This window comes from Cucurbita pepo, chromosome LG10 (genome assembly GCF_002806865.2).
Source record: "Cucurbita pepo subsp. pepo cultivar mu-cu-16 chromosome LG10, ASM280686v2, whole genome shotgun sequence".
NCBI classification, from domain to species: Eukaryota; Viridiplantae; Streptophyta; class Magnoliopsida; order Cucurbitales; family Cucurbitaceae; genus Cucurbita; species Cucurbita pepo.
Genome location: NC_036647.1, coordinates 2,835,703 through 2,860,531, shown reverse-complemented (window position 1 = coordinate 2,860,531; position 24,829 = coordinate 2,835,703). Strand labels below are relative to the sequence as shown.

At 39.1% G+C, this 24,829-nt stretch overlaps 6 protein-coding genes across 8 annotated transcripts; 2 read left to right on the top strand and 4 right to left on the bottom strand.

The window, feature by feature from the left end:
- The first annotated feature begins 205 nt into the window (after positions 1 to 205).
- Positions 206 to 6,647, top strand: LOC111803094 (telomere repeat-binding factor 2-like). 3 transcript variants are annotated; one of them, XM_023687365.1, is made up of 7 exons: positions 206 to 563; positions 1,057 to 1,308; positions 1,402 to 1,613; positions 2,316 to 2,400; positions 3,043 to 3,126; positions 5,685 to 6,060; positions 6,395 to 6,647. In XM_023687365.1, exons 2-7 carry the CDS (start codon positions 1,144 to 1,146, stop codon positions 6,406 to 6,408), a joined length of 936 nt encoding a protein of 311 aa, XP_023543133.1. In that variant the 5' UTR covers positions 206 to 563; positions 1,057 to 1,143; the 3' UTR covers positions 6,409 to 6,647. The 3 variants fall into 3 exon arrangements, with proteins under 3 accessions (XP_023543133.1, XP_023543132.1, XP_023543134.1); XM_023687364.1 differs by having other exon boundaries at positions 208 to 563; positions 6,366 to 6,647; XM_023687366.1 differs by having other exon boundaries at positions 212 to 563; positions 1,057 to 1,226; positions 6,366 to 6,647.
- A 641-nt stretch (positions 6,648 to 7,288) lies between these two features.
- On the bottom strand, positions 7,289 to 8,401 carry LOC111803093 (50S ribosomal protein L7/L12-like). The gene has a single exon (XM_023687362.1). It carries the CDS (start codon positions 8,222 to 8,224, stop codon positions 7,718 to 7,720), a length of 507 nt encoding a protein of 168 aa, XP_023543130.1. The 5' UTR covers positions 8,225 to 8,401; the 3' UTR covers positions 7,289 to 7,717.
- A 110-nt stretch (positions 8,402 to 8,511) lies between these two features.
- Positions 8,512 to 13,595, bottom strand: LOC111803092 (pentatricopeptide repeat-containing protein At5g67570, chloroplastic). Its single transcript, XM_023687361.1, has 9 exons — positions 12,840 to 13,595; positions 12,562 to 12,753; positions 12,279 to 12,360; positions 11,997 to 12,188; positions 11,714 to 11,827; positions 10,579 to 10,672; positions 10,342 to 10,499; positions 9,578 to 10,009; positions 8,512 to 9,359 (listed from the first exon to the last, which is right to left on the bottom strand). The coding sequence occupies exons 1-9, from the start codon at positions 13,415 to 13,417 to the stop codon at positions 8,622 to 8,624; spliced, it is 2,580 nt and encodes an 859-aa protein (XP_023543129.1). The 5' UTR covers positions 13,418 to 13,595; the 3' UTR covers positions 8,512 to 8,621.
- Positions 13,596 to 13,665: 70 nt separating this feature from the next.
- On the bottom strand, positions 13,666 to 18,555 carry LOC111803091 (calcium-transporting ATPase 2, plasma membrane-type-like). Its single transcript, XM_023687360.1, has 7 exons — positions 17,892 to 18,555; positions 17,358 to 17,412; positions 15,329 to 17,271; positions 15,075 to 15,233; positions 14,795 to 14,966; positions 14,387 to 14,685; positions 13,666 to 14,249 (listed from the first exon to the last, which is right to left on the bottom strand). The coding sequence occupies exons 1-7, from the start codon at positions 18,066 to 18,068 to the stop codon at positions 14,010 to 14,012; spliced, it is 3,045 nt and encodes a 1,014-aa protein (XP_023543128.1). The 5' UTR covers positions 18,069 to 18,555; the 3' UTR covers positions 13,666 to 14,009.
- A 1,943-nt stretch (positions 18,556 to 20,498) lies between these two features.
- Positions 20,499 to 21,291, bottom strand: LOC111803089 (60S ribosomal protein L26-1). Its single transcript, XM_023687359.1, has one exon. The coding sequence runs from the start codon at positions 21,239 to 21,241 to the stop codon at positions 20,801 to 20,803; it is 441 nt and encodes a 146-aa protein (XP_023543127.1). The 5' UTR covers positions 21,242 to 21,291; the 3' UTR covers positions 20,499 to 20,800.
- An 889-nt stretch (positions 21,292 to 22,180) lies between these two features.
- Positions 22,181 to 24,715, top strand: LOC111803088 (BTB/POZ domain-containing protein At3g49900). Its single transcript, XM_023687358.1, has 4 exons — positions 22,181 to 22,539; positions 22,622 to 22,691; positions 23,207 to 23,731; positions 23,815 to 24,715. Exons 1-4 carry the CDS (start codon positions 22,322 to 22,324, stop codon positions 24,604 to 24,606), a joined length of 1,605 nt encoding a protein of 534 aa, XP_023543126.1. The 5' UTR covers positions 22,181 to 22,321; the 3' UTR covers positions 24,607 to 24,715.
- Positions 24,716 to 24,829: the final 114 nt, after the last annotated feature.

Sequence of the window (24,829 nt, the reverse complement as noted above, 5' to 3'; positions counted from 1 at the left end):
ATATCCAACATTATATCTCTCACTCCGACATTCCAATCTGTTTTCAAAATGAAATGATACACAAAGTCAGAACATCAAATGTTGATTAAAAATTTATTAATTAGTTTCCTTAATTTGTATGTGTTTCTGTGGTTATAATATACATTTAATCGCAATTGGAGGTATGCAGCTTTACTTTACCCGCTAACTCCAATTGGCAGTGATTTGCTTCAAACGAGGGTCTGATTGAATTATTATGACAGATAAATAGATACTGTTCCAATTTCAATTTCCTACCTTTTTTTCTCTGCTCTCGAAAGCAATTTCCGCTCCATTCTTTATTTCTATCGTTTGTTCCTCCCAAGATTCGTGTAGTTTCGACGATGTGTTCGCTAAATTTCTCGTCGTCAAAATAATTTGCCCACTTCTTGGCGGATCTTTCTTCCGATCGGACACGCACTCGCAATTTGCCGGGAAATCTTTAGGACAATCTGAACGACAGAAAATGGTTTAAGCAGCGGGCTTTGTTTGTCTCGAAAGTTAACCCAGCTACGATATTGTGTTCTTCCCTATTTTCTTGTAAGGTAAGAAGATATAGAATTTTGATTCAGTTCTGTTTGTTCAAGTATCTGTTTTGCGTTTTTCAGTTTCAATGAATTGTACGGTGGAAATCGAACTATTTTGAGGCACAACAGTATCGGACCTCTTCGGAGAGAAAATTGATTAGATATGTTTAGCAATTTGAATTACTGGGTAGAAATAATGTTGCAACTCTCTATGTTCGATCAATAACTTTACAAGGTGCTAAAATCATGTTTCCTCCTCCATGAAGGACGAAACATTTTTTACATGAAAGCTTTGTCTACCCACTCATCCATTTGATCGACCATTTTGTTCTTTTTGCTCTGAAATCGATCAAATTTGCGCTGAAAACCTCTTATGAGCAATTTCATGAACTTTGAAAACTCTCTCTTTATTGTAAACAATGGAATTATTTACTGGCCAGTGATATGTTTTCCATGAATTGATTTGATTGCTTAATGGTGTACGCTACAAATGCTGCAAAAATTGTTGCAGTGTCGAGTGGACATTTGCAAATGGGTGCGCCAAAGCAAAAATGGACAGCTGAAGAAGAAGCTGCCCTTAAAGCAGGAGTGATCAAGCATGGAGCAGGCAAATGGCGCACAATACTCACGGATCCTGAGTTCAGCTCAATTTTGCATCAACGCTCAAATGTGGATCTCAAGGTGCCTCACCCCGCCCCCTAGTTCTTGTTCAATCACCAGAGTAATTGAGTCACAGGATGTAGAAATTCGCCAAGCATCCCATGTTGAGTTTTTCTTTCATATTCTACTTGGAAACACAGTGCTTGGTTTACTGAAACATTTAATTATTTTTCAATCTAATTTTGGCTCTGAACAGGATAAGTGGAGAAATATAAATGTTACTGCAATATGGGGGTCTAGGCAAAAAGCCAAGCTCGCACTTAAAAAGAATTCTTTGGCCCTAAAACATCATGATAATCCTATGGCTCTAAGCACCATGCTTCAGAATGAGGAGATTGTTGACGCTAAGCCACTTGCAATTTCGAATGGAACAACTCGCACTAATGCCCCAAAAGAGCCACTAGCAAGGTCTCATGGCAGCTGGTCATGTGAATCATTTTTGTTCCAGGGTGAAATAGTCAGATATTTATTGTGATTGTTGCATAACCAATTGTTATTTGGGTTCACATAGTCTAATTAAAAATATCAAATACCATAGCGCATAGCTAGCTAAATTTTCTAGTAAAGTAAATCTTGGCATTCTTGAACTCACAGTAAATTGATGATTAATGATTAAATAATTTTTAGCCAATGACATGCACCAAAGATGCTACAATGAGAAGTCATTGCCTCAAGCGTGAGCGCGCGCACACACACACACACAAGTACAACTTTTCTAATGCATTACCATGCCCCTCGGCTTTATTGCATTTAGTGCCACTCAAATTTAGTTTTTTTCCTTATCTTTTTTGGAGGCAATAATTCTTCAATTTTTTTGTTCAGCTTTCCTGTAATCAGAGGAGGGAACAAGAGATATTTTTTGGCTCTATAATCTTACATCTTGCCTCTATGGTAGTTATCTTGAGCTAAGAAATGACACGTTAATGATCTAAGTGATCTTTCACCTCCATTCAGCATGTGAAAATATAATTGTCAAATTGATTTTTATCCATCAGACATGGTTTTTAAGCAGCATGCTCTAGAATTAGTCTTTCATTGGACGCTGCAGGTGCTTCATCCTTCCTTTCCTGATTTTGAACTGATTTATACGACCTCTTTTGCATGGTGTAGATTGGACAGACTTATATCAGAGGCGATTAACAACTTAAAGGAGCCAAGAGGTTCTGACCGGGCTGCAATTGCTCTGTACATAGAGGTGCTAATGCATAACACCTTTGAATCCAAATGTTTGCAATTTTGTATGTGCAGTAAAGATCTTACCTTTCCTGCCTACCTTAGTATTCACTGCTGTGTCCTTCATTATTTCTTGTGCGCAGAATGGACAATTATCAAGACCTTAGTGTTGTAATTGCTATGACCTCCTGTTATATGTCATTTTCTTTCTGTGGAAGGGATGCCAACCAGTCAAAAGTCTACTAAAATGTGATTTATTGATCTGTTTATAGCTTTTCATGCTAGCCTCTGTGTGTGTGTCTAAAATAAGAAAGAGCTTTTCATTAAAAGAGGAGGAAAGGAACAAAAAGAGTGATAAGACATCTAACAAAAACCCAAGAGATTTCGAAAAGGTTTTCCTCGTGTTTATCTAATTCACTTCTTTCACGCAGTTTTATCATCTCTAAGATTGGGTACTTAGTTATATACTTTCAGTTCCTGGGTCTTTTTTATTCATAATTTAAATCCCTATCAAATTGTGTACTCTGGTCATTTGAAGTCACACATATGACCCTAGTTTATGCAATTCTCAGTTCCATCTTACCTTGATGCCTCTACATGATTGTTTTTTTGTTGACAAAAATGATTCTATAAAATTTGAAGTTATCATTTGTTCTTCGTGCAGGAACATTACTGGGCTCCACCAAACCTTAAAAAACTCCTTTCAACAAAATTAAAGCATATGACTGCAAATGGAAAGTTGATAAAGGTAATTCTCCTACTATAATCCAGAAATTGTATGGAACAACAATTATTCTAGCTGCTTTCAAGTCTCGAGACTGTTGAGCCATAAAGCTAATTGAATATGACTGGTAAGCCTGTGCTAATGTCTTTGCTTGGAGGAAGGTGTGAAGGAGCAGTGGCTTAGAGAATTATAGAATAGTTAGGGTAATTGGAAGGATGTTTTTTGAACTTTTATGCACGAGAGTGTGTCAGTCCACGGGGAGTGTTCGTGTGGAATGTCTAGGGGGAAAGTAAGGTTTGAAACTACAATGTAAAAAAAATAAATCAAAAGGGGAGGGGGAAAGGGGTAAGCCGGTTCTAGTTGTTAGTAGGAGGGAGCAAACCACTCAAAATCGTGTGACCCCTGCTGTTTGAGTAATCCTCTTGGCAGTCGGTTCTTGAAATTGTTTGGTTGGGGAAACAAATTCTTTGAATTGAGATTTTATCAATGGGACACAAGTCATTGCTTTAGTAGACAGGTCATGCTTGACGACGAGGTGTTATTTGAGGTGATTTGTTTGTGTTTTTTTTTAGTGGCATTTTGGTTTGTAGCCCTAGTCTGGATTCTTGTGTCCAGCACTTGGATGCATTGCCTCATGATCAAAGGCAGTATGCTGACCTCCAGAAAATGTGTGTTTGCCTAAATGGATCTGGAGTACCTCAGTCATATATTACGAAGTATGGGGTATCAGCTGATCAGCACAAAAATCAATCCTTGCGTGTCTCGTGTGTTTCAAGAATGTCGAAGGAATTAGCGTAGTTCCTTGGTTTAACTGGGTACTAAAGAAAATTTATAAAGGATGATGGACACATTTTGTGGCCACTCATGGAACTAATGAGAAGGGACCAGTTCATAGATACGCCTAAGACCAACAAGCTTGTCAGTAGCTAAAACGATCCATGGTAAATTTCTTGGTTCCTTTTTTACCGAAAATTGAGCGGTTGTTTGTTGTTGAGGATGGCCCCTACGTTGTGGGGGTTGGGTCAGTGAGGAGCAAGGGCAGCCTTGGTGTATGTAAAAGAACTAATCGCAACAGTGTTTGCCATCCCAAGAATGGAGTCCTTACATTGGCAAGTCATGAAATTGGTGTTAGGTATCTTCTTCCCTGCAATCGGAAAAACCCATCAATATATGGAAACAGGGAATACAATCCCTGTTGCGATTTCTAACCTATAATGAAGAGATTCAACACGTCCTTACAATTAAGAAAAGGAAATCAAGATAGAAATCACAAAGAAAACTCTACAGAACAAGATAACTTCCGGCACATTTGAGAGAGACCAACTTTCTCTCCTACAAGCCTCAGCTTCACTCCAAAATATCCGCATCCCTCATTCCTTTACAAACCCTAAATAAACCCCTCCAGATCCCACAACAAATTCTACGTTACACTAATCTATGGTCATGTCCTCAACTGTCGTGGGAAATGAGTATAAAAATTATACATTTAGGCTCTCATCGAAACTTCTTCTACTCAATGTTTCTTAAGGTATGTGCTCAATCAGAATCCCAAAGTTGCCAATTCCATGACTTGGGTTCATTTCTAGTCCTCTTAGGCTCTTAAGGTTCATATACCCAACGTACTCCTATTCCAAGGATGTAAGTGGCATCAAGGTGTATACGGGTTCTAGAGCACACTTAGTCTCACGTTTCCTACTTCTAAGATCCATGTGGTCATTGCGCTTCCTTTGCATAAGTAGGGGTGCCCTCGTATATATCAGACTCTGGAGAAGTCTAATAGGTATGGAGGAGTCGTCTCTCGTGATAGGTGACATCTCAATCTACCTATAATGCCAGACGTGTCTAGTATCGAAAACAGGCGAATACATCCTCACCTATGTTGTGCCCTTCTTCCTAAAGTGTGACATATGTTATATTCCGGGCCCAGCCCAATATGTGTGAAGACAATAAGAAGAGGAAGCTTTGTAGTAGGTGCTTGGTTTTCCTTTTCCTGAACTTATCCCCCTATAGACGGCGTTCTCTTGTTCAGTGATCAAATAAGAAACTTGCACCAATTTTTTGCAGCCATTTTCCCAAGGAGGATTAGATGTGTAACATGGCATATCGATGGACTCTGCCAGCTACAAGTGCTATGCCTTCATTGTTTTATGTGTCCCTACTTTGTCCAAATTGTGGCTCTACATTTAAAGTCTGGTCTCGTTTCTCTCAACTTTGTACGGGATTTGTTGTGGAACCATAACTAGTATCAAATATCTTCTAAAAGAGTTTGCTTAGTCAGATTGTGATGGAGGAGGGGTTTAATGGACCCTGATGCTAGAGTATTTCATTGAAAGCACAATTTCAGAAAACATTTCTGGAGGATGATCTATTATGCTCAAATTAGAGTATTATTTTCCTTTTCATTCTGAGAAGTTAAAAGTGTGATATATTGATAACTCAAGGCACCGTTGTAAACTATGATGCAAGTAATACTGAATTCGTAAAAAAAAAATCACAAAGAAAATGGTGGACTTGACGCTGGCAAATGAATGGTAATGCTGAAATTTGCTATTAGATCATTTATATGGATTTTGTTTGGGTAGGTAAAGCATAAGTACAGAATTGCTCCAAATTCTGCCTTATCTGGAAGAAGAAATGTTCCATTGTTACTCCTTGAGAACAAGCACTTGGATTCTTCAAAGGCCGAGAAGAGTGAAGTCAAAATCATCACTAAATCCCAGGTTGACTCGGAACTTTCAAAGATGAAGGTAATGACTGCAGAGGAGGCAGCTATAGCTGCTGCACGTGCAGTCGCTGAGGCAGAGGCTGCCATTGCAGAGGCTGAAAGGGCAGCAAGGGAAGCAGAAGAAGCAGAGGCTGAAGCTGAATCAGCACAAGTTTTTGCTGAAGCAGCAATGAAGGCGTTGGAGTGCAGAACATTCCCTAGTAGAAGTCCTGTTCAGAAAGTTCTTCTCCAAGGTAATGCAACGCACTGCTTCAGTCATAAATTACTACGTACTTAATGCTCCTGCATATCTTGTTTAATTAGGACACTGTACACTCACATATGTACCTGTGTTATAAATTTAATGAAAATCTTTTGTTATTCACCATGTTCACCATCTTGCGATGTATATCATTTAGCACTTGCTTTTATTGCATTGATGTCTGGCATTATTGGACTTGTATGTTACGAAACAACCATGAGAAGGAAAATTCAAGCCTATTGATTTTTCTGTCACTTGACCTTTTTCTTTTCGCTCCCTTTTATTTTATTTTGGCAGATAACAAAACTTTGCAATGACAACTGTAGGCAATGTATTCTGAGAAGATGAAGGTGCTGCTGGCTGCTGCATTTCCATGTGCAAGTGATTGTAACTAAACTGTAGATATTGTTAGCGTTGTAAATCTGCAGAATTATGATTGCCTTGTGAGAAAAACGGCTTCTGGGGATCGTATCATCAGAAGTGTATGTCGGTAATGTGATTTTCAAATCAAACAAAGAGTAAAGGATTTTGGAGAGAGAGAGATGCGTACTTAATCTTAAAAAGGGTGTTTTCTCGACATGTCTTGATGATTCTAAGACAAATCGAATTTGTAAATTAAGATTTTCTGTTCACCCAATACACAACTGGGAAGAAGTTTCTCAACCCAATTGTGCTTTCTCTCTCCATTGTTCTAATCACTGAAGTAGGTAAGACACTCACCCTACTTTGAAACAGAGCAGCCAAAAGAGCTAACATCTTGACTTGAATGGTGTGTCCAGCAGGTATAATCCCGGTTTTGGAAAATAAAGGACAACTGAATTGCTGATCGAAGCGTTTCTGCAGGTATGAACCTCCTCAACCGGAGGAAATGAACACTATCATTTATTAGTGATAAAAAAAGAAATCTCATTGCTATACTTTGGTTCGATCAGCAATCGACCATGACACTACAAGATTAATAAAACCATGATTTGAACTTGAACATATACTATGTAATAGAAACTCAAGCCTAAGAGGATGTTCTTAAAAGTTCCCATAAGATCCGTAATTTGGCAGCTAGAATTGTATTCGGCGTTCTTATGAAAGGTCCAATTCGTTTGTGGAGGGAAAACAAGGGGAGAATTTATTAGTAAAAATTAATTGACTAGATGGATATCTCGCCACTTTCATTCTAAAAAATCCTTATAAACATGGGTTTCTAAATGCACCTTTGATTCTGAAGGATGCCACACAATGGAGGGCTATTAGCATGATTGTATATCTTCAGCAACTTATGAACAACCCATAAAAAGCATCCATTGCCATTGACCAATACATATAAGGCAACGGTGGAAGTAGCGGAATGAGAATTGTTTCATTGCTCTTCAACAATCTCAGGCTCACCTCAAGGAAATCTTGCAAAACTTGAAGTACACATTTTTCATATATCACATTTCACATGAGTAGAGACAGATAGGAAGAGCTATTAGAACAGATTCATGCTCTTCGTTTACATGAGGAATATGAACTTGTTAAATTCTTCAGGTCCGCCTAAGAACGTCAGAAATGAAGTGATTCTCATTGAAAATCCAGTGGAGAACTCAAACAAGTGGCAGCATTATTCTACTCCAGAACGAACAAACGAAATGACGAGGGGGGAAAAAACGAAGTCATTCCAGTACCGCAGTAGCTCCCAATTCCTTAAGCTTTTCAATAATTGGGTTTCCCTGATCCTTCGTTACTCCCTTCTTGAGCACCACGGGCACCTTCTCCACCAAATCCTTAGCCTCCTTCAGACCCAAATCAGTGAACGTTCTTACCTCCTTTATGATCTTGATCTTCGCCGCCGCATCAAATTTCTCGAGCTTTATATCAAACACGGTTTTCTCAGCCTCCTTTGCTACGGCAGAGGCAGATCCAGCGGCGGCTGAACCTGGTGCACTTATCCCAGAAACTGCAGGCCCGTACTTGTTTAACCCCATTTTCAACCGGAAGAGGATGGCATAGTCATGCCGTTCGATTTTAGTAAGGTCGAGCATCTCATCGGCGATCCTCTCGAGTTTCTGGGTTCGTTCCTCGGAGACGGTGCTGAGGGAGCGAACTAGCAATGGTCTTGAAGCGACAGTGAGACGTCTCACTAAAGCTTTGGCCGGAAGTTTAGAGACAATTGATGACATTTCGAGGAATTAGGGTTACTGGCGGACACTGTCAATGATGATATTGGCAAGCACCGAGGTTCGACACGCAGAAGAAGCCGAGGTTAATCGGTGTTCCTTAGGGTTTCCCCTTCCATTAGTCACCCTTCGAAGCTACTTGAGAATTTGAAGAATAATAGTAAAAAATAAAGGAAAAGTCCACGTTACCCTTTAAATGTACAATTTTAAGACTATATATTATATATTTAATTATATCATATACTCTTCCATTTGGGAGGATGATTACCAGTAGAACGTTCTTTCCTGCGTTTTGGAAAAAGGCTGCCTTACTATTAACTATTAAAGCTATGGATATGCAAAGTGTGTAAATACGTACCATATACAGACAATAAACAAGACACTACTTAAGTGTACTAATTTAAGGGTGGAGATATAACCCATCGTTTTTCCTCTCCTCTTTCCAGGTTTTCAGTATTTCATCGACAGAAGGTAAGTTTGAATCATAAGGATCATCAAATCCATCAAGTAACATGCTAAGTTCTTCCTCATCATCTTCGCTGTCATCACGCAAATCAAAAGTTGAGCGCTCATTGTTGGACCGATCTGAAAACTTCCCAGTTTCTAAAACACCATCAGAAAGACTCAGTGACCAAGGGGGCATCTTTGAATCACAGTTCAAGCTTGCATGATTAACAGGAATTATATCCAATGACCCTTCACAACAATCAGTGACGTGATCTAGGTGAAGCTTCATATTCTCCATGTTTTCAGATCCAGGAAGTTGTAGTCCATCCGTTGTATCATGGTCACTGACTATAGACTGGGAGGTGTTTTCTGGTATGCCACGTTTGCAAAGAGGTTGCAGTGACCTTGACAGGTTCGAAACTGTGGCTTCTGATGCATCACAGTCGCTAAGAGCATCCGACAGTTTTTTCAAGTTATTCCAACAAATTCTGTCCGTGTTACCTTCAAAAACTTCTGTCCATTGCCTTTCACTTACTTGAAATGGAGCATAACTCATGGTCCTAACTAAGGTGACAGCCTGCTCATAGTTATCTTGAGTTGTAAGTTGCAATATCAGTTCTGTGAACAACAGTGGATGGGGAATCTGTCCAGCTTCCAAGATTGTGTCAAATGCATGATCTAAAAGATACCACTGAAATCGATAAACTGAAGCATATTAGTTCAGGTGCCCATCTATTCAAGAATAACTTCTCAACAAATAAAGGAAGATATAAAATTAAAAGGTCAATGTCGAGAAATAACCAAACACCTGACGCGTTCTACTAGCATGCAGTTTTCAAGAATTGAGTTGCATATCGTACAGGTTAAAGGTTCTAGAATCTAGATCAATGAAATAAAAATAGATTTTACCTTCCCAGCTCTTGATGCTTCCACAAGTAGCATTGCATGCTTACTCTGATCAAGCCGGTATCCCGATAGAGCCATTTCCCTGTATACATTCTCAAAATATTCCCACTGCTGTGCACTCGCAGCTGCCTGAAGCATTGAGTCATACGTATATTGATCTGGGACTATAGAAGAAACAGCACTACTCTGGGAGGAATGATCAGCTTTTCTCTTTATTTCTTCATATAAATCTTTAGCTTTAGAAAACATATCATTTCGACCAAAAACTTTAAGCATGGTGTTTATGGTTCCTATATTTGGCGCACATTTTTGCTTCATGTACTCGAAAATAGATATACAATCATCAATATGTCCACCATCAAAGGAAGATAAGATCATGCCAGTAAAGGTCACCACCAAAGGTTTCATGTGTGATAGTGTTTTCATTTTTTCCACCTGCAGCCACATTTAATAATGAGAAAAGAAATTCCAAGCCTGCTATTGTTACACAATCTAAATATGATGATGTATTTTCACAAAATTTGAATGCATAATTATAATGCCTAGATTTTAAATTGTTATAAACATTGCTGCAACCCTTTTGGAAAGATTTATTGCAAGAATCATGAAGAAGAAGAAAGAAAAGAAAACCATCATTGCAGGTCGAACATAAATTCACTGAAGCCAGGATGTATAGATTCTAGAATCAAAGAAAGAAACGATTCTTAACAAAGGTCCTAAAAGGTCATATGCTAAATAAGTAAGATATATATTGACGAGGAACCCACCTCTACTAATGCATCTTGCCACCTCCCATGGTAGCATAGACAACAAGCTAGTTCATAATAGACACTGGCAGATCCAACTACTCCTCTTTGTTCCATGTCCCTGACTGCCTCAATAGCTCCACTGACATTTCCTTCCTCCCAAAAAGCTTTGACAAGAACTACAGTCACAAGTCAGAGATATATCAAGTCAAGGGTCCAGACAACCACCATTTGTAGAAAACATGCAAATGAAACTACCTCTGTAAGTATTTGCCTTCAGTGTTGATCCACTATTCTTCATTTTTGTAAAGAGCATGTGAACTTGCTCATACTTACCAGATTTCAGCATAACCTTTCAACAATCATGTGTCATAAGGTTTAATTACAAATATATCAAAGACAGACAAATATGTAGTGACATACTTTCATCCATTCAAGACATCAGACAAGTTGCCACTTATTAAAAAATAAAACATCAATCCTAGCTTACTAGGAAACGTTCCAAGAATATCCTGGAGGGTCTAACTAGTCATCAGCACAAGAAAATGGAAAAAAGGGCAAAGCTGCAGTAAATAATATGCTATTATATACACTGATAGGAAGAAGGAGAAGTCATCAACTCAATTAACTTACACTGGGAGAATTGGTGGGCCTAGCTCTATCTCCTTGGGAGACAGTTTCCAAGAGCGAAGGTTCAAATATTTGTAGTGATTAGTTAGTGCCGAGCATTAGAGGTGGTTAACTATACTGCTTGGATATGATTTCGAGATTCAATATAAACATGGTTGGAGAACAAGGCTACTAATCACTTTCTTGATTTTTAAGTCTCTATGCCTCTTAGAAGAATAATATTAATTTGCTTCATTCTTCAAAAAAAAATAAAAGATTGAATAGTGACGATTTGAACATTTTTTTTAAAACTTTTATATGACTGTTATGTTTAGTAATACTTGAAGCTTGCACCTCATACCACCTCGAGGCTTACGCCTAGACTCTTCAAGAGGAAAAGACTCAAGGCCGCCTTAATCCTTCTAAGACATTGGTTAGAATGAAAGGATTCACCCCAGATATTCCTCTTAGAATTGATATTCTCCTCCTAGTTCAAATCCAATGAGAGAGAGGTTGAATTTATACTTGATCAGTAATGTAGCCCTTCAGTGAAAGAACATAAATAGGCAAAAGCATAGACTGCGCATACAAAAGACAAATACCATCCTATCTCAAAACAATAACTTCGAATCAAAGTATGCGTGTAAGTGCGAGAGAGAGCTCTTTTCCGGTATTAACCTCACGGCCTCCATTCATAATCTCATTCAGGCACCACCAAACTCCAATAAATGAAAAAAAAAAAAAAAAAAANGGTTCAATTCAAGAAATAGGATACAGCAAGTACCTCCATAGAAAGTCCATATGTTGCTCCATTAGGTTTTAAACCATTCTTTCTCAATTGTGTGAACACCCAGTAGACACTTTTCCACTCAAGGGTGGGAATGCATGCGTTCAAAATCTAGCAGTAATTTTAGGGGGATTAGCTACTTCTACTAGTATAATGACTGAACAATGAAAAAAAGGTAGTACTACTAGTAATTCATGTCACGTGGAGTATTTTAGCATTCCTTTAAATACGTCGAATTTCTAAGGACGTGTCAAAATGCTACATAAATATGGTATCTTACAGCGTTATATATAACAAGGTCAGGTTCAACTGCAGGATCCCAATATTTACGGCACATGTTCCTAACTTTTTTAGACGGTTGCTGCCTCATGCATTCAATAATTTTCAGCAATTGTTTCAAGAGACCAGCTTGACCCAGCGTCACAGCTATACTGTGATATGCAGCCATATCAGGATATATCTGGCCATCTCCCTGAATAAGACAACTATATCATATCTAACAACATCACATACATAAAGAAAAAAGAAAGGAATATGAAGGACAAACGCACTACAACATTACTCTCATCAAATTAAATATCTGAAGGGCTTCCTGAGGTTTCCTTGCCTTCCCAAGAACAGCTAAAAGTTTTGTATAGACAAACCTGCAAAAGGTACAAGTTCTTTAATAACAGAAAAACACTGACTTCATGAGTGAACTAAAAAATGAAGCTAATACATTGACCAAAACATGTATGAGTAGAAATGAATCAAAATTGAGGAAGTTTCCAACAAAGAAGGTAATAGACAACATTCGCCAGTCTAGTTTTTCACATATGTAATTCAGTATGGATAAAGGAACTTACCTGCTTTTAGAATGGCTGTGACTTTTAAGATTGTACACCCACTCAACCACTGATAAGGCCTGTTTCCAGCATCCCTTGGCACCAAGAGCATCCAAAATTTTAAGTAGTTGACCTTCATTAAACTGCAATCCTGACTGTATCATCATCCTTGAGAATTTCCAATCTCTCATGGAAATTGGTCTCGAACTAAGCCTGAAAATAGTAACGTTGCTATCGAGTTATCGAACATTTCATAGTCGTCGGTAATTGATTAGAAACCGAACTTAACCAAAACAAACCTATCAACAAGGAACCGAATAACCTCTCCGTCGCCGCGCCTCCGTTTCACGGCGTCAGATTGACCATTTTCACTACCCAACCACTCTTCCTTCAGTTCCACATCGTCGTCTAAAACCCATTGCAATTCCTCGAGCTTACGAGCCTCAAACAGTTTCCTCAATTCTCTCAAACTCTCCTTCTTCAGATTATCCCGATTGTACTCCGTTCTAAAACCGGTAAGCTCTTTAAGGTTAACTCTTTCCAGTCTCTCCCAAGGCCTTCCGACCATCAAGCCACCGGCTGGTCTAGCCTCAATGGCCTTCGAGAACTCCTTGTACTCGCTTCTCAACGTCAGAAAATGAGTTTCCTCCTCGATTAGCTGCTTCTGGGACTCAGAAAGGGGTGGCGACTGAGCGTCTTGTCGTTCAGCCAGTCGCTTGAGTTTGCGATTGTGCTTCTGAATTTCTTTCTTGCAGAGTGAGCGGACGATTTTGGGAGTGGGATGGACACCCTTCTGGAGGAGCGTTCGCTTAATTTTCTCGATATCAGGTTCAAACTTCGGGGAAGGAACTGATGCATTTGTGCTCAAAGCTTCCATTTCTGGTGGCGAAGATTCCACAGAAATTGCTTGCGATAGAAAGGCGCTACTACTTATACATGCCTTCAATCCCGCGCCCGCAAGAGCACAGCCATCCTCACGATTACTTCAATTATATCTCAAACACATCCATCATCCTCCTTAAAAGTTCTTAAAGTTCAAAAATTAAATAATAAAGATATTAAATTGTCAAAAAAAAAAAAAAAAAAAAAAAAAAAAATACAAACCGAGTATAAATATTCGAGAAATAATGAGAATAATAGGATTGAAATTTAAAAGAAAAAAAAAAGTTTAATGATGAAGGAAGAACATAGAATAATCTTCCAATTGGAAGTATGTCTGTCATCCGCCACAGCTACAAGAGTGGGATGAAAATGGAAGAAAAAAGAATAAAAGAATGGTGCATATAGCAAGGGAATAGATATTCAAATTTAACGAAGCAATCGTAGACCACCGACTTTATGGCCACTAATATATAATACATAGGAATCACAGAGCTAAACTACAGTCCGACAGACAAACAACGGCCTCACTAAATCTATGTGGTTGAAGAAACATGTTTCTCTGTGCTTTGATGTGGGTTTGTTTATACTCATACTTGAATAGTCTTCAACACAGCAGCAATGGGCATGCCTAGGAATCCAATCGCCACGCTGAACAGCCACTGCGACGAATCCAGATGGGTTGTGCTTGCAAATGTTCCCAGGAATTCGATGATTATGATTTGGAAGATGATGGTGGAAGCAATCACAAGCACAAACACATAGTTATCAAGTATGCCTTTAAAGACATTGATTTTGTCCATCTCCCTCGAACTTACTTCGTTGAAAATCTGCCACAAAAAAGAAATTTAGTTTGGATATGTGGGTTGCGTTTGAAAATCATTTGGTTTTTTACCATAATTTTCATCTTCCACAAGAAAATATTTGAATTCATAACCAAATTCTAAAATCAATACCGGTCACGTACCTGACAGAACACAAAGGAATTGAAGATGAGTGTATTCAGTATCAGATCAGAGTCAGGGCCGTCTAGATTGAACGCTTCTTTCCCTTTGGCCTGTAAAAACCATATCACAATTAACTGATAAAAGGACTGGCCCATGATATTTCTCCACATGACATTGCTGATAAAGCTTCCTCTCCTCCCAACAGGTAAGCGCTTCATCAAGCCATCATTTGGAGGCTCAGTGGCGAGAGCCAGCGCTCCAAGTGTATCCATAATCATGTTCACCCACAAGAGCTGGACTGCAGTAAGAGGAGCATTACCTGAAGCAATGTTTTCTCGCCAAAAGGTTAGCAGAAGAAGGAAAACAAGAATTATTGGGCCTAATAAAAATAAGTGAACCAAGCAATAGGAGGTGCTTAGACATTTAACCTGTCAAACATGCTGAAGAGAAGTTTACGATCAACGCCACTATGTTAACAGTCAGCTGGAATTGCACAAATTTTTGGATATTTATGTAAACGGAACGACCCCATTTTCCCACAGTCACTATGGTAGAGAAATTATCATCAAGAATGATCACATCAGCACTCTCTTTGGCGACCTGAAAGCCAGAAACAGAGGTCCATCAAGCAGTCTTAACGGCAGAGAATATCGTAAACTAATGCAGATATGTTTTCTTGGAGTTCAAGTAGCTCGATGTTAAACTCACCTCAGTTCCAGCGATGCCCATTGCTAGTCCAATATCTGCTTCGTGAAGTGCAGGAGCATCATTTGTCCCATCACCAGTAACTGCAACAACTTCATCAAAGGTGGTCCGCAAATGCTTGACCAGAGTGTGCTTATCTAGAGGTGAAGATCGAGCCATCACCTACATAAAAATCAGGAGTTTTCTTAACTGTGAATCAGATAAACTAATTGTGGGAAACTGGAGGATGCAGAGAGATTAGGAAAACAACTAAGCACCTGAATTTTGGGAATGATTTGAAGCAATTCCGCTTGAGTTTTCTCTCTGAAATCTGGACCCTCAATGGCTATGCCATCATCAGTGAGAATTCCACATTCCCTCGCAATAGCTTTTGCAGTATTGATATTGTCACCAGTAACCATTCGTACAGTAATACCAGCTGAACGACAAGTTGCAACAGACTCCTTAACACCAGGACGAACAGGATCTTTAATTCCCACAATTCCTATACAGGTATAACCAGAAACTGGAATGGGATCATTGACAGAGAATCCCTTTTCCAGTTCCATATAGGCAAGGCAAAGTGTTCGGAGAGCCTCGCCAGCAAATTGATTGATAGTAGCATTGAGATGCTTGATGGAAGCTTCATCTAAAGGAACAGCCTCACCACTCGAGTTGATCACCTTGTCACAGGCAGCCAATACTATTTCCGAGGCCCCTTTAGTGTGAGCACGGAAACCACCTTCAGGAAATTGAAGGACAACACCCATCCGCTTTTTTGAAGAGTTGAACGGCTCAACTTTAATAAGCTTTGCTGCCTGTCTCTCAGCCTGAAAATCCCCACCAAGTGAGAGACCAAACTCTAATATTGCAGTCTCAGTGGGAGTGCCCAACAACTCACGTTTGCCTTCTTTGTTGATTACAACTTCTCCTCCAGTGTTGTTGAATATTGATTGTACCAGAAGTTTGACAACAGAGGCTGGAAGGTCAGAACAGAAGCCTGACGCGTTATTACTCGATTCCTTGACATTCATGCAAATGCATGATTTGACTACTGTCATGTGATTTGTAGTGATTGTTCCAGTTTTGTCACTACAGATACTTGTGGCGGAACCCATAGTTTCACAAGCTGCCAGGTGACGGACAAGTGCCTTATCATTCATCATTTTCTTCATGGCAAAGGCAAGACTTAATGTCACAGCCAAAGGAAGCCCTTCTGGAACAGCAACAACAACAATTGTGACTGCAACAGCAAAGAATTCCAATATCTCTAATGCATCATCTCCAGACCAGCTCCAGTGAGTCCCTTCTCGGAGTTTACGGCTAAGCATTCCTTGAACCAACACAGCGAAAGTGATGATGGCAAAGAACAGACCTATCTTCCCAATAATTGTTGCTACCCCATTCAATTTTACTTGCAATGGAGTTTCGTCATCTCCACCTTCACTAAGAGTGGCCATCAGCTTACCCCATTGGGTTCTCATCCCAACAGTAGTGACCATCATCTTGCAGGATCCATCTTGAACTTTAGTTCCTGAAAGAAGATAAGGGTTTTCTGTACTCACCATCACTGGCTCACTTTCTCCAGTCAAACTTGACTCATCAATCAACACAGAAAACCCTGAAACGAATAGTCCATCGGCAGGGACCTGATCCCCAATAGACAAGTGTACAATATCTCCAGGAAGTAAATCGTAGATCGACATTTTCTGTCTGTAACTATTCCTTGTAACCTGAATTGATATCTTCTTTTTCTCCTTATCCAAGTCCTTGAACTGCAAGGATTGTCGATAATCGCTAGTTGCTGTGACAAACACAACTAAGAAGATACTAGCCACAATTCCAAGGCCATCGTGAGCCCCATGAGGCCATCCTTCTGTTATTATGCCAACCACCAAAGAGACGACAGCACAGAGTCCGAGGATCATGAGAGTCATGTCTTGGAGGGCTTCCCAAACAAACACCAAGAAACTCCTCTGTTCACTCTCAGCAAATTTGTTAACTCCATAAATCTCTTGCCTACGGTTGAGTGCATCAGCATCTCCATCAAGCCCGTTTGTTGTTGATGTACAGAGCTTCCCAGCAATCCCTTCAACCCCACCATGATATTTAAGCTTCTTTGGATCATGGCCTTCCACAATAGACCCGAGTTCATCAGCACAAATATGGAAACCTGCAGCTTTGACTGCCTCCGGAAGGGTATAATCACTTAGTTGCACGCCTAAGATACCATAAAAAACTCCATCAAATATGCGAAAATCTCCTCACGTAACCACATTACTTCATCAAAACTCCAGAAATACTCACCTTGAATGAATTGAAATGCAGCTTTTGAGACTAAAACCGCGATCCTCAACTTCTCCTACAATAAATGGAGTGGATAAGTCAGTTCATAGCAGAAGAAAAAACTGGGTGAGAAACAGGCATAGGTAAAGTGGTCGGGTTCCTTGCGTTGCAGAAGCAAAAATTGTTCTCCTGTTCATCTTAAACAAACTGAATGGTTATGGTTACATCATCACTCAACCTAAAAGCTTAAGGTGATGGGTTACGTAAATCTAATCTTAATACATTGACTCGTGGACTTAATTAGCACAAAACCAAATGCTTTTTTCTTTTCTTTGGGTGAGTTTAGCCCCATGAGCAGCTATCAATAGTATTTGGGAAGAAATAAGATCAAAGGGATTCAAATAGGGAACCATTAGGTTTGATATCATGTTAATGATCATCGAATTGAACCCAAAAGCTTATATGACAGGTTATTGAAAATTTAATCATATATTCACAATGAGAGTGAAAATGAGCAGAGATAATCGTTGATAGAATGGAAATAGGAAGAGGAACCTGATTATTCTGGCGCATAGCAGCCGCTTCGCCACGCTTGGAGAGATTGGCAGTGAATCGAAACCTCCTTTTGGGATTCTTGACCACCCCACAAAGGTCCCTCCACTTCTGTAGCACCTCGTCAGACGAGTTTTTGGGCTTGACGGCCCCAAAATTCTCCTCCAAAAACCTTTCCATTTTTCCGAGTGAGTTAGTGAAAATAAATTCTTAGGTATCCGCAGTTATATAAAGAAAGGAAACGAAGGAAGTCCTGAAGCAAATTCAATGTCACTTTCTACGGAGGTGGCCCGGACTTGCAGCGATGCTTCGTGAAAACAACAAATTACGATAATTACCAGAAATTAACACCAACAATCTATAACAATAATAATAACGAGTAAGGCGAAGTACAGAATCTCTCTCTCTCTCTCTCTCTCTCTCTCTCTCTCTCTCTCTCTCTCTNCGCCATTTTTGGATTCAGAAACAAAATCCAAAACAATGAATTGCAGAGGAGGAAGAAGAATGGAAGGGGTAAAGGAATTAGTATACGTTAATCAAACCATTGAGCGTCGATCCGAAATTTTTTGCATTACTCTAGTTCTCTGGTCTCCTGTTTCTTAGACTCGTTCTTAATCCATTCCAATTTCCCGAAATTTCATCCAATTTTTTTTTTTTTTTTTTTTTTTTTGGCAAGATCCCATTAAGGACTTTCTTACTTTATTACGAACTCCATTAAAAGAATTCATTAAAGTTAAGCAGTTTTGGTCCGTTTAATATAATATAACTTAAATTGAATTATTAAAAATAAATGTCTCTCCATTGATTCGAAATACTTTCCTTTTAATTATAAGATATTTTATTATTTATATTTTTGTAGTCACTTTATTGGGTGAAATTGAAATTAATATAATGTTTTTAAAAAAGTTAAAATTTCATTGCAGGAAATGACGGAAATGGGTACGACGCGTTATCCTTTAGATAAAAGACAAAAAGGAAGGAAATGTAAAAAGCCTTCATAAAAGCTGCTTTTCTTACGCGTTCAATGCGTGGATTTCCCGCCAAGTTTCTACTTCTGCGAGGGGCAATCATCGGTACCTTTAAATTTCAAGATTTAATTTGTAAGTTGATAAACTTTTTTTTTTTTTTTAATGTACTTTAATTTATCCACAAATATAATTTTTCTGTATGAAGTAAAGTCAAATAATTAAAACTTCATTAAAAATTTGTATCAAATTTTTTTACTAGATAACTTTCACCTTTAAATATAAGAATTAATTTAAATTGCGATTTTTTCAAGAAATTTTAGGTGTTTTTCAGCTATTCATCTTCCTTTTAAATATCACTTTTAAAATTTAGAATTATAAATTAATATTTGTCTTCTTTTTTAAAAGATATAATATTGTAACTTTTTTTTTTTTTTTTCTGAGAAAAGAAAATCCCTTAATCAAAGGATGAGAACGCCATGAAGGCTACACTAGTCCTATCGTCAAAAGCTTATAAAAGTACTTTCGGTGCCTTGCAGGTATCTCCAAAATCATATAACCTAAAGTTTTTCTTGATTATTAAGTAATTAAGCACACCACTATAGAAGAACTATGGTAGCTTCACAGGAATAGGAATGAGAAAAAAGGGAACCATGGACTGGGCAAGGACCGAAGGGACTTTCCATGAAAAGTGCAATGCAATGGACCAGTAATGTCCATGTGCGAATGAAGTCAAGTGAGTAAAGTCCATGCTGGTCAATGAAGTCAAAGTCAACTAGAAATTATAATAAAATGGCAGTCTTCGATAATGTATTGAGTCATGAAGTTTAAAACCCTGGAATTGATTTCATGAAATTTGTTAATGATGAATATTACTCAGAATGTTGTTTACTTTTAGCCGACTTAACATGTCTAGCGCTTGAAAACGCGAATGGCTACAAGAAGAATGAAGCACTAGCGTAGTACCTAAACAAAACAACACAAAGCTCAAAATCTTACTAAGATCGAAAGTAGGCTCGAACGTGAGAGACCTTAGAAAGAGGGTATGTCAAGTAGCAAGCTGAGTTATTACTTCTGAGAGACTTGCCACTCTGCTCCTTAACATGTGAAGAACTTGGCGTCCAGAATGAGTATTCATCAGCCGTGCGTAATCGTGTTATTGAACCAAAACTCACAAGTTGGTCATTACGATTAAGAAAGACCGTAAAATAACTCGAAGAACACTCAGGCAACTAGGCTTCAGCTAAAGCACCAATGGCAGGTGATCAATATTTGAATTTTCAGAAGATTCTTGCAGATTCTTGAATTCGTCAGAAGACCAATGAAATATTTATTCTAGTTTTGTAACATTACCAACACCACGGCCAACAACCTCTAAAACAAAGATGACCAGAAAAACTAGGGACACAGTTTAATGACCACAGCATTACATATATTTTCTAGGAATCATGATGTATTAGGAACAAGTTCGTAAATCATTAGTCTAAGCAATCGCGAACAATTACGAAACACAAAAATGTATATCTATACCAAGGAATAGAAGAGTTATTCATTGGATCGAATTATAGAAAAATGTATTCAATTCATAACATATACTTCGTGCTCCGGAGAGACAGGAAAACCATGGAAAAGTAAATGCCAAAAGTTGAGCGGTAAAAGGCCACTGTCCACATACATAAATCATCATCTACTACAAATAAGTAACTGCAGTTCCATCAAACAAGCAAATGTAACGAGAGGTAACAACGGTATGAATCGAACAGGGGGAGTAGATCATTGGAATAACGAAATGTGATTTAAAAATACCATAAATTAAGGCCTCCAAAGTCGACAATTATGGCCACATGTCCAATGAAACTTTTTTAGTATCTTAAGAACACAAAACAAGCTAGATAACTATGAAAGAGAACAACAGTTCTATCAAATTAAACATCACCATTTCCAAAATTAGTCGACGCTCTGCATGATATCCTCGGCGGTGAACTTGGTACCCTTGTCCTTATCAGAGGCGGCGCGGCCCTTGCCTTTACGATCCAGAAGTGACTTGCGGTCCTTGTCCAGCCTGAGCTTCGTAATCACGACCTTCGAGGGGTTGATGCCAACATTGACAGTGGAACCGTTAACCTTTTCGCGAGTGATGCGCTCGATGTGGATAACCCACTTTTTACGATACACCTGCACTACCTTGCCCTCCCGACCCTTGTAAGTTCCACGGACAACTTGGACCTCATCATCCTTCCGAATCGGCATGGATCGGACGTTGTACTTTGACCGGAGGTCAGTCGAGAGAGGAGCACTCATAATAACCCGACGAACGCTCGACGGCGCCGAAAAATGAGCCTTACGGCTCTTGCGGCGGGAACTGGAAACCCTAGGATTGTACTTCATGGCGGCCGGAGATAGTGGGAAGGGGGAAGGGGGAAGGGGGAGCACTAGCGAGTGGTGGACGATTTTAGGGTTTCTCTTTCTTTTATACATACAATTGCCAAATTCTTTGGGCCAATGCTTTGTTGGATCAGCTTCAATGGGCCTTAATTTGGACTTGAAACTTGCGGGCCCAAATTTGACTTCCAAAAATATGATACGTAAATAAAGGGTTAATTGTTTGAAAAACATTATAAAATATATAGCGCATGTTTAAATATGTTCGAATATATACTCATTTTATATATTCCGCTCTTAAATTTAAAATTTTATGTTAAATAAAATCCTAATCTTTAAATTTTATGTCAGGTAGACTCTCTTCTTCTAAACTCTCTCTCGGAGTAATTTTGCTAACCCTTATTTTTTATGTTCAGCAACGAGAAGGCCAATCGAACCCCTTTCTTCGCTTTTTGAGCATGCCCTCATGATGGTGTCCGAGAATTCTTCCAACCATGGGAGGAAGATCCCCAATTCTATCCCTAGTAAAACCTATGCCGACGTTAGAGACCATTACGATGTCTTAGTTTAGATAGATAGATTTTGGACGGTAAAAAAGAAAATAATTTGGCATGAATAAGCATGTCAAATTTTTTCACATTATTTAAAAATGTATATTTACTTCTCCTTAAAGTCATAGGTTTGAATTTTGTGTACACATATTGGTTTATTTGTACCCGGAAAAAACAAAACATAGTATCATTCAATTGTCATTCCGATGGTAATATGGGTGTAACTATGGACAAGAAAATGGGCCACATAATTTTCTCCAAATTGCTCGACACAAGGGAAGACGAGTAGACAAGACACGTATTCATTTCAACAAAAATTCAAAATGGATGTTTCAATGGGAAAATAATTCAATTTTACAAGAAGAACAGAGAGAGAGAAAGAGGTAATTAAGGGGATGCAGCATTTAATATGCATCACATGGCCGCCATTAATACACACACCCTCCCACCTCCACCTCCACCTCCACCCATTTAAACCCTCGCTCAGCGCTTGGGTCGCAATTTCTCACCTCCACCTCCACCTCCACCTCCTCTAATGAACCCAATTTCACAAGGCATCCAAATGCACTCCGCTAAAGACCATACTAAGAAAATGAAGGAAACAGAAGCCTTTTCCGTTTGGCAAAATCTCGGCGCTGTCGACACCATTTATGAAGAAGAATATGAATTTTCCTCCCCCTCCTCTTCTTCCCCCTCTCCTCCTCTCTCTCCGCCTCCTCCTCCTCCGCATCTCCACTCTACAGTTCACCAATGGTAATCTCTCTCTCTCTCCCAGAGCTTAAAGATTCATTTTTGTGGCTTATTATTTACTTATTTTCATTTCATTTTCACTTAGGTCTAAGGTAACTGGATTTAAGACAGATGTTTGTATTCGAGTTAATGGGAAGTGTTTCCATCTCCACAAGGTATTTCTAATTTCCACATTTTTGTAGTTTTAAGCTTTTCAGTGTCTTACCCACATTTCCAATTCAGTTTATGGGGTTTTTTTTTTAAAAAAAAATAAAGAATAACGTGAAATTAAAGGAAATATACATATTCATGATCCAATTATTAAATAAAATTAGCGTTATTTATCAAATTATTAAGCTTTGAGGAAATGAATATGAGCATTAATTTCTAAAACATTCTATTTAACAGGGGAATAAAGTGGAAAACTTAAAGAAATTATTATTATTTAAAATAATAGGTATTTCTCCATTTAATTCTGATAATAAGACATTTTATTATTGTCACAATCATTTAAATAATTTGAGACAAGTGTAAAATCAGATGTAACGTTGTTGTTTTTTTTCTTTGGGTTTATAATGAATTTATAAATTAAATGGAGAGTAATTGTATTTCAACGGAAACATGTGGGGGCTTTATCAGCAATTAATTACAAATGTGGGGACAGTTACCGTAATTTCAAAATTCTTCTTAGGATCCTCTGGCGTCTAAATGCCCGTATTTAAAGCGACAATTGGCCACTACGTTCGACGTAACGCTCACTCCACCGCTCAAAATTACGCCCCAAACCTTCATTATGGTGGCCGATTTTTGCTACGGTGCTCCGGTTCATATAACGCCATTTAACGTCGCCGCACTAAGAACCGCAGCGGAGTTGCTAGAGATGTCGGAGACGGAAAATAATGCCGACGGTGACAACTTGGTGAGTGTGACCGAGAAATACTTTCGCCGAGTTGTGGCCGTCAACCGGGACTACGCGTCGGTGGTGTTTCGGTCGTGCTTGGAGTTGCTGCCCGAGGCTGAAACGATGGCGGTTTTGGCTAGTAGATGTCTTGAAGCGTGGAATTTGGAGGATGAGGGCGATGGCGATGGGGATATTACTTGCTTTGAAGACTTTAAATCTGTGGAGGTCGAGAATTTTATGGTTCTGGCTTCGTCACTCAACCGCAGGCTTAAATGCCACGACCTAATCTATAAGCTCTCTCTTCTGTATCTCCAAGTAAGTGTTTTTAGTCCCACATTGACTAATTTGGAATATAATTATGAATTTATAAGTAAATGGATTTACTGTATACGTGGCAGGGATATGGTGGGAAGATCACAGAAAACCAAAAGGTACTAATATGCAATTTCGTAGACTGCGATAAGCTATCCCCCAAGCTACTCCTACACGCAGTCCAAAACCCAGTAATGCCGCTGAGATTCGTGGTCCGAGCGATGCTAATCGAGCAGCTCAACACTCGTCACTCCATTTTCTCTGGTGCCGCTACTGCCAGCACCAAACCCCAAATCCCGCGTCCAATTTCCAAGGATCCACTCACGCTCGGCGCAATTCTCAAGCGAGACGCGGCTGCTCGTGAGTCCGCCAAGTTGAAGGCTGCGATGCAAGCTACAAACTCCCGCATACGGACGCTCGAAACCCAACTGTCCACCATGAAGAAGAAGCTCCAAGTGTCTGATGAGAAACAGAGGAGTTTGTCTGAGGATGCTGGCCGTGGCCGTTCCGCTAGCTTTCATTACGGCGTGGATAAGAGTAATAGTAGTAAGGGCGTGGCTAGAGGCCAACGAGGGTCCAGTTCCTCCTCTGTTTTCCGGCTGAGCGCTGATTTCAAGACGGATTATTATAAGTTTGGCGTTGGGTGCAAGCCGTCATCGGATCGTGGGTCGTCGTCGAGTCACGATGGGGGTCGGAAATCGGGGAGAAGTATCGGGCAGAGATTGATAAATGGGATTAAGAATGTGTTTCGGGTGTCGAGTTTAGGAGAGGCGGAGAGCAAAGTTCAGAGCAGAGATGAAGAAGATTTGTGCGAAGAAGATGAAGACGATAATGATGAGATTGTTGTGATGAGAAGAAATCATCTTTATGTTAATTAGATTCTCTCAGTTTAATGCTTCTTAATTATTTTATCGAACTCTTATTCTTCTTGTTACCAAATTGTAAAGGTAGGGTTGAATGAGTAAATTAGCTGTTATGTGTCTAGACTACTTTTTCGAGTTCTTTGTTCACATTTGAGGAGTTAAGTTTAAAACATGACTCTGATATCAGATGAACACGATTTTTAACAATATATTGTTTAATCCTGGCCTGTTAGAAGGC

Coding starts and splice junctions, on each gene's coding strand:
- LOC111803094 (XM_023687364.1), top strand. CDS start 1,144: ATGGAGCAGGCAAATGGCGCACAATACTCACGGATCCTGAGTTCAGCT. Junction 3,127..5,684: donor CAAATGGAAAGTTGATAAAG/GTAATTCTCCTA, acceptor TTGTTTGGGTAG/GTAAAGCATAAGTACAGAAT. Junction 6,061..6,365: donor TCAGAAAGTTCTTCTCCAAG/GTAATGCAACGC, acceptor TTATTTTGGCAG/ATAACAAAACTTTGCAATGA.
- LOC111803093 (XM_023687362.1), bottom strand. CDS start 8,224: ATGTCATCAATTGTCTCTAAACTTCCGGCCAAAGCTTTAGTGAGACGT.
- LOC111803092 (XM_023687361.1), bottom strand. CDS start 13,417: ATGGAAGCTTTGAGCACAAATGCATCAGTTCCTTCCCCGAAGTTTGAA. Junction 12,189..12,278: donor AGATATTTAATTTGATGAGA/GTAATGTTGTAG, acceptor TGTCTTATTCAG/GGAGATGGCCAGATATATCC. Junction 10,500..10,578: donor GAAGGCAAATACTTACAGAG/GTAGTTTCATTT, acceptor TTGTGACTGTAG/TTCTTGTCAAAGCTTTTTGG.
- LOC111803091 (XM_023687360.1), bottom strand. CDS start 18,068: ATGGAAAGGTTTTTGGAGGAGAATTTTGGGGCCGTCAAGCCCAAAAAC. Junction 17,413..17,891: donor CTATGCGCCAGAATAATCAG/GTTCCTCTTCCT, acceptor CATTTATTGTAG/GAGAAGTTGAGGATCGCGGT. Junction 14,250..14,386: donor ATTCCTTTGTGTTCTGTCAG/GTACGTGACCGG, acceptor TTTTTGTGGCAG/ATTTTCAACGAAGTAAGTTC.
- LOC111803089 (XM_023687359.1), bottom strand. CDS start 21,241: ATGAAGTACAATCCTAGGGTTTCCAGTTCCCGCCGCAAGAGCCGTAAG.
- LOC111803088 (XM_023687358.1), top strand. CDS start 22,322: ATGAACCCAATTTCACAAGGCATCCAAATGCACTCCGCTAAAGACCAT. Junction 22,540..22,621: donor CACTCTACAGTTCACCAATG/GTAATCTCTCTC, acceptor ATTTTCACTTAG/GTCTAAGGTAACTGGATTTA. Junction 22,692..23,206: donor AGTGTTTCCATCTCCACAAG/GTATTTCTAATT, acceptor AATTCTTCTTAG/GATCCTCTGGCGTCTAAATG.